Here is a 12,241-nt window from a genome sequence, read left to right on the forward strand (position 1 = left end):
TTTTGATTTAGTTTTTCTGTGGTTTCCCAAAACAAGCTGGTAAATGCTCAGATAGTTTCTTTGAAAATTACGTAGTCAATTTCTTTACCCTGTCAGAGCTTGTACTCCATTTCTGATGACCTAGTTTGCAGAAGGATGTTTGTTGCTATATCATCACTACCATATCAGACAGTCCCAAAAGTTTTAATTTTACTATCAGTTCCAAATAATCTAGCAAATTTTGTAAAGGATTGAAATACTACTTAAACAAGAGTTTATCAGAATTTTATTATGGCATTGTGACACTATGAAGTTTGTGGTTGTGCTAGGACAGGAACACCCATGTAGTAGCCATAATGGAAATGTTTTTAAAGGGTAAGACATAGGTAATTGGAAAATGAATTCAAAATATTCATTCTCGTTCATCTTTGAGAGTACCCAATGCATAGCATGTAGAATGATCAAACACAGTCCAACTTCAATACCATCTGCATCACAATTCAAATGGAAACATTGATCATACCGATGACACTTGAGTTGGTCAGCGGATGTAATTAAACAGCGAGTAAGCTGACATAAGTAGTACACCCCCCCCCCCCCACCCCCCACTCCCCTTGCTCTCTCTGATACTGCCTTAGGAGCCAATGAGCAATTAGAGCCAGCTGAAGCAAACAGAGGGGACACTCATTTGACTGAGGTCCAGTTAGTTAGCAGATCTAGTTAAATGGTGAGTAATTTGGAGCTTCTGACTAGTTTGCTCCCTTTGGTTATCTACAGTACCATTGTAAGAGATGATGAGGAAACAGATGAGGCAACCATTTGATGAAGGTCTGTCACTGTCTGTTTCAATATTCTTTAAGTGTCATACAGGGTAGCAGCTACATTGAAGTTAATATAGATTCACAGATTCTTCGTACAGAAGTGCTTTGGCTAAGAATATTATTTTTTTTCTAATCAGAAAATAAATATATTTTTTTAGATATTTCAAAATGGAGGTCGGATGTGGGCTTTTTTTTGTATTTTTCCTCATTAAAAAAAAAAGATTGGATGACCAAAACCAACTAGCGTGGGTGGTTTTATGGTGCAGTTGTAATAATGACTTATCTCCATTGTCATTTAAAATGGTTCCACAAATATTATTTATAATGTTGGGGGCCATAAATTAAGATGATTTGAAGTACAGAAAGGAAAGCATGTAACAGTGTAATTTTTCTTTCATAGTGCAGAAAACCCAATCTCACTCATGTCTATTTATTATTTACCTCATTTCCTTTGCTGATTATAAATTTTCAAGATCTGCTATCTTTATTGTTGGACTTGAATAATGGTACTGCTGCTATTATGTATCATTCATTACTGTGTCGTCCACATTTTGGATTTGATGTGACTATAGCCCAGTGTCCTAAAGTGCTGTCATTACTGTTGGGTTGTCAAGATAATTTACATAATTGAATTTACTTCAGTAGTGAAGACTGGTTTATGAACAACAAGGCAAACTACAGTTTCCTATGAAAATCTGAAACTGATAACAATATCATGTTAATAGAAGCAAATTATTTGATTTACCTATGATTTGGTGGAGACAACACTATAATTTAAATGGTTGAAAACAGAATATTATTCTCTGTCAGTTAGTTTGTGCAATTTGAATGTTTTAAATGAATAATTCAGTATGTGTTGAGTCACCTAAACCTAACATTCATTTTGCTTAAGAGTACACTAACATCCCTTTGAATGGTTACACACTGGTAATTGCATTGGAATTCATTTTGTTTAAGAGTAAAATGACATCTCTTCGAATGGTTTCACACTGGAAATTGCATTCTGTTATCTGTATATGGTGACATGTCACATTTTCTCATGTCACTAACTGTATTCTTTCCAAGATATTTCTTTTTCATACTAATACTGTATAATTTGTTCTTTGTCTTAATTCACTCTTTCTCTTAATCATGCAAATTATCATTCTAATATAAATAATAAGGATATTTGAACTTCTAAAATACATGCATTGATGAAAAATTCTTGTTCAATGTTAGAGCAAGATAACCAAACGTTCGTGGGTACTTAGAGAATGTATAGAAAGGGTGCCCGAGAGCTTTGCAGCAGCAAGAGAACTTCTGGAATTTGGTCTTAAAGGAATCAATTTGGAAACAGTGGTGGCTGTGGGAGAAGGTATTTTTGATACATTCTGCTGTTGAAAATAATTTTGTACTTTCATTTTCCCAGAGTTAATTACTTTTATTACAGGAATTGATGGAGGCCATTTTATTCTGCAACATCCTGATCTGGATTATGATGATGATGATCTAGATGCAACAAAACCAGAGGAGAGGAATAATCATCTACTGCGGAAGGTAAAGCCAAATGCACAGTAACAGTTCCCTCAGAAATGTGCATATCCAGTAATGCTAAGAAATGTTCAAGGGGAATACTGTTTGATTACAAAAAAATGTACACAATACTGTACTAAGAATCTGCAGTTAAATCCACTGGAAGAAAATTATATTTAATGGGAGCAGGCCAACTGGCATTATTGATTTTGTATAATGCCTGATTTTAGCTTTTAATGATGCAAACCACATTTCTAGATGATGAATTAAATGGTTTTTTGACAGATCAATCCACATAAGCTAAATAATGACCAGAAGGAACTATTGAAATTCAGGATATTGCTGTTACATTACCTTGATATGCTGCGTACATATGAGGTATGTATTCCTGAAGTTTGGTGTTGAGTCACAAACAGTACTTTTTCCACTTCATTAATGGAACCTTATTTTTTGCAGATAATTATGGGTGGACCACACTTGGCAGATTCACTGTATGATTCCTCATTCTATCAGAGATTTCGCTCAACACCGCTCATAGTATCAGTTGTGGAGTTTGCGAGAGAAGGAAACTGCGAAGCAGTGCAACACATGTTTACATACCATGGTTCAGTGGTACTGCCACATTGGCTACCTGTTTTGTCCAGTTTTCCTGAAACTATGGACCCAGTGAACTATCAGGGTATTCTTCCAGAATGTGGAGTTGAAGGTGGTGTTGTTCTAATAGAGCAAGCGCAGCTGCGCAAGAAGGAATGCTTTGAAGATCCTGAGTTTCGGTATGTGTTTATAAATGGAATGTTACTAAATAAGTTAAATGAAAGTTGTCTGTGGAAAAATTAAAAGCAGATTTGATTTTTCTCCTACCTCTGAAACATATTAATTTTCAAATCTGTTAAGATTCCTACATGTCTGCATGTCTTAAGCACAAAATAAAATAAATGTTTCACCTTAGCAACATAATTATTCTCAGCAAGGTTCATGGAAACTGTAGAAAAGCTAAAACTTAAGATAGAGAAACTACAGTGAAAAATGAATACTTAGTATTGTCATTATAAGATTTAGTAATTTGCTCTAAGACGTTAGTGTTGTTGGCAGTTACTCTCAAATTTTACTCAGCTTAAAAATATACACAAACCTCTTACTGCAATTTTTGTTGTAGATGTGTTCTTGATATAACTCAGGATGATGGATCCACATTTTTGTATGAGGAGGAGCCAGATTTAAAGCAGTTCCAGTGCCCCATTGAAAATCTTGAACCAGAACTAATAACAAAATGGTACAGATTTCAAGTTCATCAGCTTGAATCCAGAAGTGGGATTGTTGATCATGCTTTAAACCTGCTAAACCTTGGAAAGGAACGTAATGTTGTGGTAAGTGTTTGCTCTTGTTTTGCCTTGGACTGATTGTCTGCCTCTTTGAAGATCAACCATCCAGTCTTGACCTGTTAAACTTACTTCATCTTACCTGTAGTGCAGCTGTCAGTACATTGTGCGCCACCATTTGATCTCTTATAGAAGACTTGGTCTAAGATAATAACACTCTGAGTGAGGCTGGCACATCTGTAAATGAATAACAGATAAATTGGGTAAAATCTTAATGTATTGTTGAGGACCAGTGTTCTTCAGTTTTGTAGATGTACATTCATGACTTCAGTTGCACCAAGTTACAAAAGTCTTTATCCCAATTCACATAGCTCGCATGACTGTAACTCCTTCCTCTAGCACCAACACTACCAATAATCAAGGAAAAGTTACTTTGGCATGAATTTACACTGGTAAGCTGCCACAACTCTGCTATGCTTTGCTTGTAATTGTTGCTACCTGCCATGTGGAACTCCAAACCACAATGCTGAACTACTGGCATTCGGTGACTCAATATTCAAAACAACCAGCATTGCCACACACAAGTAGTCATCAGTGATGATGAAATCTCGACATTGAGACAGTGAACACTGGAATAATCAAAGTACGTACACGAATTGGAGTGATGGTACCATCGTGCCGTGCATAATCTTTGTTCATTATATACCACTGTCAAAGTCTGCATATGTTGTCATAAATAAAACTATACTTTGTAAACATAAAACAAATTCTCTTCTAAGTAATTTTACTAAGTTGACATAATAAGAGCAAAAACATCACTTGTGCCAGAACTGTGCAGCTGACATTTGCTGCATGTCTGGGCTCTTCAGAGACCAGCCACATTCTCCATGTCAGTGGCGCATCATCCCTACTTCCTCCTGTGCTGGCTGCCAGTGATGTCACAGTATCCACTTTGAGAATCATTAATGCTTTTAACATAACAATTAAAATCAATTGCTCCTATGGAGACACTCTTGGAACTATACCTGACAGAATCTCTCTGACCTACTTACTGTTACAATGTATAACTTGGTTATGCACCATTTTTCTGCTTCCCTTCTGCTATCCGTTGGACCAGGTTGTATCAAAGAGGTGTCTACCACAGCAAACTTCATAGTATTTTTAAATAAGCTGTGGTTCGTGTAGCCCCACACCCATCGAAACTTCTTGATGCTATTATCTCAGTCGCCATCATGCTGACTTGCATTTTTGTGGCCATCACTGCCATGCTCTGCAACAGTGGCTTTCTGCACTTGCTTCTGACTCACATGAGTTCGGATCATGAAGCTGAATTAAAATGCAAATATCTTGTGGGTCTCCACTCGGATCACAGTGCTGCTTTCACAAAACTTACTCTAATAAATTTTTACTGACGTCTGCATATGATCCCATCTGATTATTTCTCCCCTTCATTATTTTAATTTATCAATTATCAGAAGTGCAATTAGTGTGCACAGTGGAATGAACTGCAACTACCACGGCCTGCACTCTCTGACATTCTGAAATGATCTGAGAGTAAAACGTTGCCTACACATTATTCAGGAACCAGACTGCAGTTATATGGAGTTGAAGGCAATAGCTGAGAAGGGAGTGAGAGAGGATTGTAGCTTACCACTCATGGTTTTTCATCCATCCATCCATCCATCCATCCATCCAACCACCCATTCAATCAGTCCATCCGTCCATCAATCAATCCATCCATTCAACCTGGGTTGTTCATCCCATCAAGAAGGAGAACCTTCAGGGATCTTGAAGAAGTCAAGGTATTCAGTAGCAAAAGACAACCAAACTTTAGAAACTTAATCTGTATGCTATTTTAATGATACACTATCACTATGCTGCTTGATGATATTCATCTTTTTTCCAGTTAAATTTAATCAAGTAAATTAGAAAGAAAGATGTTACTCTGATGAAAGCTGCTGCCTTCTAGGTATCTGCTGTTTATCTGCTATTGGTAGTTTAATTTACAGGGTGTCCCAAAAAGAATGACCCGATTTTAACTTGTAATAATATTGAGACATATGTCACTAGGTACAGCGCTAGATGTAATCGGCATGGTTTAGAGTTTCAGAAAAAATCCACTAGATGTCCTACGAGCGCTGACCTGGAGCGTGCAGCCAGTCTCGCGCAATATGGTATCCGCACAACAGAAGTAGTATTCTGTTATTGAATTTACTCGTACTCAGTCAGTGATCTCAGTTCAGCGGGCATTTCATATTCGATTTCGTGCTAAACCACCATCACCAAAGAACATTCGATAGTGGTATAAACAGTTTGAAGAAACAGGTTGCCTCTGTAAAGGCAAAAGTCCTGGCCAGCCATGCGTTCCTTACGCTCAGTTTGGGATGAATTCGGCTATCGGCTAGATGTTGTACGTGCAGCCAATGCAGGACATATTGAACATTTATGATGGATTTTTATAAACTTTTGTATTTTCTGAGTAATTTAGTATGCAATTTGTTTGTGTTAAGCCCTTCATCCTAATAAATAATTCTATTTAAAATTGGTTCATTCTTTTTGGGACACCCTGTAAACTTGACTACAATTGTATATTTTAAATATTTACCTACATCTTTAAATACTCAGTCCTTTTTGCAATAAATTACTACTACTTGTACCGAGATATTCAGATAATTTGTTGAAATACTAGTGAAGTATATTTTTAACTTTCTTTTGAATATATAAGGATTCCTAATTTACGGCTTTATGTTAGAAACAACCTTGTTGAGTGAGTATTTTCCCACCAGAGTATATAACTCATCAATTTTGTTATTCAGTGTTTACATATGGCACATTGCATTACTGTCAAATGTGGTAATGGACTTAAAAGATCAATAAATGTGAAACAAGTATAGTGAAGTAAAGTCAAATTTCATAAGGTTGTACTGAAGGAATTAGATTAGTAAATGAGATGGCGAAAATAGCAGATTTTTGTGTTTCGAGTAACAGATCAACAGATAATGGTAGAAGTGAAAAGGATATTCGACATAAAATACATACTGGTTAGAGCAGAAGAGCTTTTCTACAAAAGCGAAACATGGTAACAACAAATATAAATTTAAGTTTTTGGAATAATTTTCAAAAATAAATTACTTGTCTGAGATGTAGCATTATTGCAGGCTCTTAAACTCTCCTCCACGGGGCATAGGCATCCTCGAACACCTGTCAACTCTCAAGTATTTACATTTTATTCTGTTGTGTTCAAGAGCTATTTGCCCACCCCTGCCTGTGGTCAGATATCTGAGATGTACGGTTGTGTAAGCTACAGCCTGGCTCCATGACTGCCTGTGTGTCAGTTGTTTGCACACTCTGCCCACTGACGCCAGATTGCCCATGGAGGGCACTTGACCTGAAACAACTCGCTCAGTATGAAGCAAAACATGTACAGTAAACAGTACAGATTAGAAGAGAATAGAAGTGTTTGATTATGTTGCTAAAAAATAATACTGAAGATCAGATGGCTAGACCAGATAGCTAATGAAGACATACTGCATCAGTTGTTTGTAAGATTTGATGCCATCTGGAGCTGTCATTTTTACTTATGCATTGTACTCATACACAATTTTCACGATGGTGCCTGTATTGCACTTGGTCAGCTACTGCAAGTCCTGAACAACCATTTTTGTTTAGCTGTATCTTCGTCTTTACCTGAAGGGCTACTGATGTATAGACAGTGAACCATAATGTGATTTCAGAACCTCTTGTGATGCCATCCTTCTTTTCAATTAGTTGTATAAATCTTGCTTGCACTACTTATTATATTTTTTTCTTTTAATATGAGATTGCTTATAAGAGTGAAAGACTATATAGGAATGGATAGAATAATAAATGAATCAGTGTATAAGGAACTAAAAATATAAAACCTCAGTAAAAAGGAAGTCCAGAATTGTTTGAAGTCAAATAACCACCGGGAAAGATTGAACAATGAAAAATTTCTGAAAAACAAAAATTCTTAAAAATTGAGGGAGAAACACAAGTGGGTTGGTTATTTAACATGTGGGTAATTTGAAAGGCTGTATTATCTAAAAGAGAGAGAGAGAGAGAGAGAGAGAGAGAGAGAGAGAGAGAGCAAATGTAGAGGAGGAGAAGTAGATGAAGAAGAACAATGAGGAGGAGAAGAAATGTCAGCCACATTTACTTTTTTCTTCCAGCAACTTTATATTCAAGCATTCCAAAACAATTCTTCAGCATCTGTGAGGTTGGGGTCTGAAAAGCCTCATACATGCGCTAAACCAATGCTTCCACAGCTGCTGTTTTCATTTGTGTCTCAAACTGGCTTGTACTCTTTCATTTATTTTCAGCTTTGTGTAGATTATTGCTCTCATTTAAAACTTTGATATACAGTGTAGATTTAGTGTTTATATTATTGTAATACCTTCCAACCAGTAAGTTTATAATGATAAAATGCAAATATTGAAATTAGTAAACAATAACTGGTGATGTATTCTTTCTCTTTTTCATGACATAAGGGCTTAGAGGACTTGTTTCATGACCTGAAGACTTTAGATTCATTGGTATATGAAATAAACCTCGTTAGTGCCAACCTTTCCAGCTTAAAAAGTTTATCTGACTTTGAAAAGGCCAAACTACTGATGTCTAAGGCAAGTATCACCATAATATATTAATCTGTTCACATGTTTCAAAATGAAAGTTTTCTTTTTAAACTGTGTGATGTTTTTATCGTTTCAAATCCCATTGTCTAAGCACATTCAATGCTACTGTTAGGGTCTTCCTCAAGAGTCTCCGCTCTCCAAGTAATCCAAAAGTAAAATATTTCTATTTATTGTGCTGTCAAGATAGTTTCTTGAAACTGTTTATATCTTTCAGAACCTGTGCAACTGTAAATGAGCAGTTATGGTGCTACAGAAACAGATGCATATTATCTGCGCAAACACACAGAACCATACGCATCCTTCATAAACATTGTGAGTTGTAATGGTGGAACAGTATACAAATATCAGGAATGAGTCCTAACTATTCTTTTTCGATTGTGAGAAAGATAGACTTATCTCCAATACCTAACAGCTTGTTGCTGAATAATGTACTGATCAAATGAATTTGTGTAGAGGTGAAACTTAAGTTAACATGTACCATATCTACATCTACATCTGCATGATTACTCTGCAATTCACATTTAAGTGCTTGGCAGAGGGTTCATCGAACCACAATCATATTATCTCCCTACCATTCCACTCCCGAACCCGCGCGGGAAAAATGAACACCTAAACCTTTCTGTTCGAGCTCTGATTTCTCTTATTTTATTTTGATGATCATTCCTACCTATGTTGGTTGGGCTCAACAAAATATTTTCGCATTTGGAAGAGAAAGTTGGTGACCGAAATTTCGTAAATAGATCTCGCCATGACGAAGAACGTCTTTGCTTTAATGACTTCCATCCCAACTCACGTATCATACCTGCCACCCTCTCTCCCCTATTACGTGATAATATAAAACGAGCTGCCCTTTTTTGCACCCTTTCGAAGTCCTCCGTCAATCCCACCTGGTAAGGATCCCACACCGCGCAGCAATATTCTAACAGAGGACGAACGAGTGTAGTGTAAGCTGTCTCTTTAGTGGACTTGTTGCATTTTCTAAGTGTCCTGCCAATGAAACGCAACCTTTGGCTCGCCTTCCCCACAATATTATCTATGTGGTCTTTCCAACTGAAGTTGTTCGTAATTTTAACAACCAGGTACTTAGTTGAATTGACAGCCTTGAGAATTGTACTATTTATTGAGTAATCGAATTCCAACGGATTTCTTTTGGAACTCATGTGGATCACCTCACACTTTTCGTTATTTAGCATCAACTGCCACCTGCCACACCATACAGCAATCTTTTCTAAATCGCTTTGCAACTGATTCTGGTCTTTGGATGACCTTACTAGACGCTAAATTACAGCATCATCTGCGAACAACCTAAGAGAACTGCTCAGATTGTCACCCAGGTCATTTATATAGATCAGGAACAGCAGAGGTCCCAGAACACTTCCCTGGGGAACACCTGATATCACTTCAGTTTTACTCGATGATTTGCCGTCTATTACTACGAACTGCGACCTTCCTGACATGAAATCACGAATCCAGTTGCACAACTGAGACGATACCCCATAGGCCCGTAGCTTGATTAGAAGTCGCTTGTGAGGAACGGTGTCAAAAGCTTTCCGGAAATCTAGAAATATGGAATCAACTTGACATCCCCTGTTGATAGCGGCCATTACTTCGTGCGAATAAAGAGCTAGCTGCGTTGCACAAGAACGATGTTTTCTGAAACCATGCTGATTACGTATCAATAGATCGTTCCCTTCGAGGTGATTCATAATGTTTGAATACAGTATATGCTCCAAAACCCTACTGCAAACTGACGTCAATGGTATAGGTCTGTAGTTCGATGGATTACTCCCACTACCCTTCTTAAACACTGGTGCGACCTGCGTAATTTTCCAATCTGCGGGTACAAATCTATCAGTGAGCGAGCAGTTGTATATGATTGCTAAGTAGGGAGCTATTGTATCAGCGTAATCTGAAAGGAACCTAATCGGTATACAATCTGGACCTGAAGACTTGCCCGTATCAAGCGATTTGAGTTGCTTCGCAACCCCTAAGGTATCTACTTCTAAGAAACTCATGCTAGCAGCTGTTCGTGTTTCAAATTCTGAAATGTTCCATTCGTCTTCCCTGGTGAAGGAATTTCAGAAAACTGTGTTCAATAACTCCGCTTTAGCGGCACAGTCATCGGTAACAGTATCATCGGCACTGCGCAGCAAAGGTATTGACTGCGTCTTGCCGCTTGTGTACTTCACATACGACCAGAATTTCTTCGGATTTTCTACCAAATTTCGAGACAATGTTTCGTTGCGAAACCTATTAAAGGCATCTCGCATTGAAGTCTGTGCCAAATTTTGCGTGTCTTTAAATTTTAGCCAATCTTCGGGATTTCGCGTTCATCTGAACTTCGCATGCTTTTTACGTTGCCTCTGCAACAGCGTTCGGACCTGTTTTGTGTACCATGGGGGATCAGTTCCATCTCTTACAAATTTATGAGGTAAGAATCTCTCAATTGCTGTTTCTACTATATCTCTGAATTTGAGCCACATCTTGTACACATTTGCATAGTCAGTTCGGAAGGAATGGAGATTGTCTCTTAGGAAGGCTTCTAGTGACACTTTATCCGCTTTTTTAAATAAAATTATTTTTAGTTTGTTTCTGGTGGATTTGGAAGGAACGGTATTGAGCCTACCTACAACCACCTTGTGATCACTAATCCCTGTGTCAGTCATGATGCTCTCTATTAGCTCTGTATTGTTTGTGGCTAAGAGGTCAAGTGTGTTTTCGCAACCATTTACAATTCGCTTGGGTTCGTGGACTAACTGCTCGATACCACCGGTTTTGAACAAGTATTTTTGCCAACATATCGAGGGAAGGTTGAAGTCCCCACCAACTATAACCATATGAGTGGGGTATTTATTTGTTACGAGACTCAAATTTTCTCTGAACTGTTCAGCAACTATATCATTGGAGTCTGGGGGTCGGTAGAAGGAGCCAATTATTAACTTAGTTCCGCTGTTAAGTATAACCTCCACCCATACCAATTCGCACGGAGTATCTACTTCGACTTCACTACAAGATAAACCACTACTGACAGACTCCACCACCAATTCTGCCTGATCTATCTTTCCTGAACACTGTTTGAGATTCGTAAAAATTTCTGCAGAACTTATTTCAGGCTTTAACCAGCTTTTTGTACCTATAACGATTTCAGCTTCTGTGCTTTCTATTAGCGCTTGAAGCTCAGGGACTTTCCCAGCACAGACCCTCTACCTGGCTCTGCACAAAAGGTCCGCAGTCGGTTCTGTCAACGATGCTGCAGACGGTGAGCTCTGCCTTCATCTCGTAAGCAAGACTGGCAGCCTTCACCATATCAGATAGCCGCTGGAATCCAGAGAGAATTTCCTCAGATCCAAAGCGACACACGTCATTAGTGCCGACATGTGCCACCACCTGCAGCTGGGTGCACCCTGTGCTCTTCATGGCATACGGAAGGACCCTTTCCACATCATGAATGACTCCACCTGGAATGCACAAGGAGTGCACACTGGATTTCTTCCCCTCCTTAGCCGCCATATCCCTAAGGGTCCCCATTATGCGCCTAACATTGGAGCTCCCAACTACCAATAAGCCCACCCTCTGCGACTGCCCAGACCTTGAAGGCTGAGAATCATCCTCTGAAACAGGGCAGGCAGCTGCATCTGGCTCAGCCAGAGACAGTACCTGAAACCTATTTGTCAAACGCACCGGGGAGGCTTTCTGATCAGCATCTGGGAACGTCTTTTGCTGCCTGCCACGGCTTGGAACGACCTCCCAATCAACCACAGGCGAGGGCTCAGCCCCACTGCGGGCAGCAACCGGGGCAACCACAGTGGCAGACCGATCTGGGGACAGACGGGACAAGGTTGACATCCCCGTGATACCAAAGTCCGGCTCCCCACATTGGTGCCCATCGGCAACAGCCTCAAGCTGCGCGAACTTGCAGAATCTCACCATATTAGGCTTTGTCAGGCATGTGGAGCTT

At 38.7% G+C, this 12,241-nt stretch overlaps 1 protein-coding gene across 2 annotated transcripts in view; it reads left to right on the forward strand.

The window, feature by feature from the left end:
- LOC126483846 (NBAS subunit of NRZ tethering complex-like) overlaps positions 1-12,241 on the forward strand; it is a 405,587-nt gene that overhangs the window by 92,386 nt on the left and 300,960 nt on the right. For both annotated transcript variants that reach the window (XM_050107060.1, XM_050107061.1), the window contains exons 13-18: positions 2,019-2,154; positions 2,230-2,336; positions 2,598-2,690; positions 2,769-3,085; positions 3,469-3,679; positions 8,140-8,271. In XM_050107060.1, the coding sequence (XP_049963017.1) occupies positions 2,019-2,154; positions 2,230-2,336; positions 2,598-2,690; positions 2,769-3,085; positions 3,469-3,679; positions 8,140-8,271 (996 nt within the window). The remainder of the gene's footprint in view (positions 1-2,018; positions 2,155-2,229; positions 2,337-2,597; positions 2,691-2,768; positions 3,086-3,468; positions 3,680-8,139; positions 8,272-12,241) is intronic.

Source organism: Schistocerca serialis, chromosome 6, assembly GCF_023864345.2.
Source record: "Schistocerca serialis cubense isolate TAMUIC-IGC-003099 chromosome 6, iqSchSeri2.2, whole genome shotgun sequence".
Taxonomy (NCBI): domain Eukaryota; kingdom Metazoa; phylum Arthropoda; class Insecta; order Orthoptera; family Acrididae; genus Schistocerca; species Schistocerca serialis.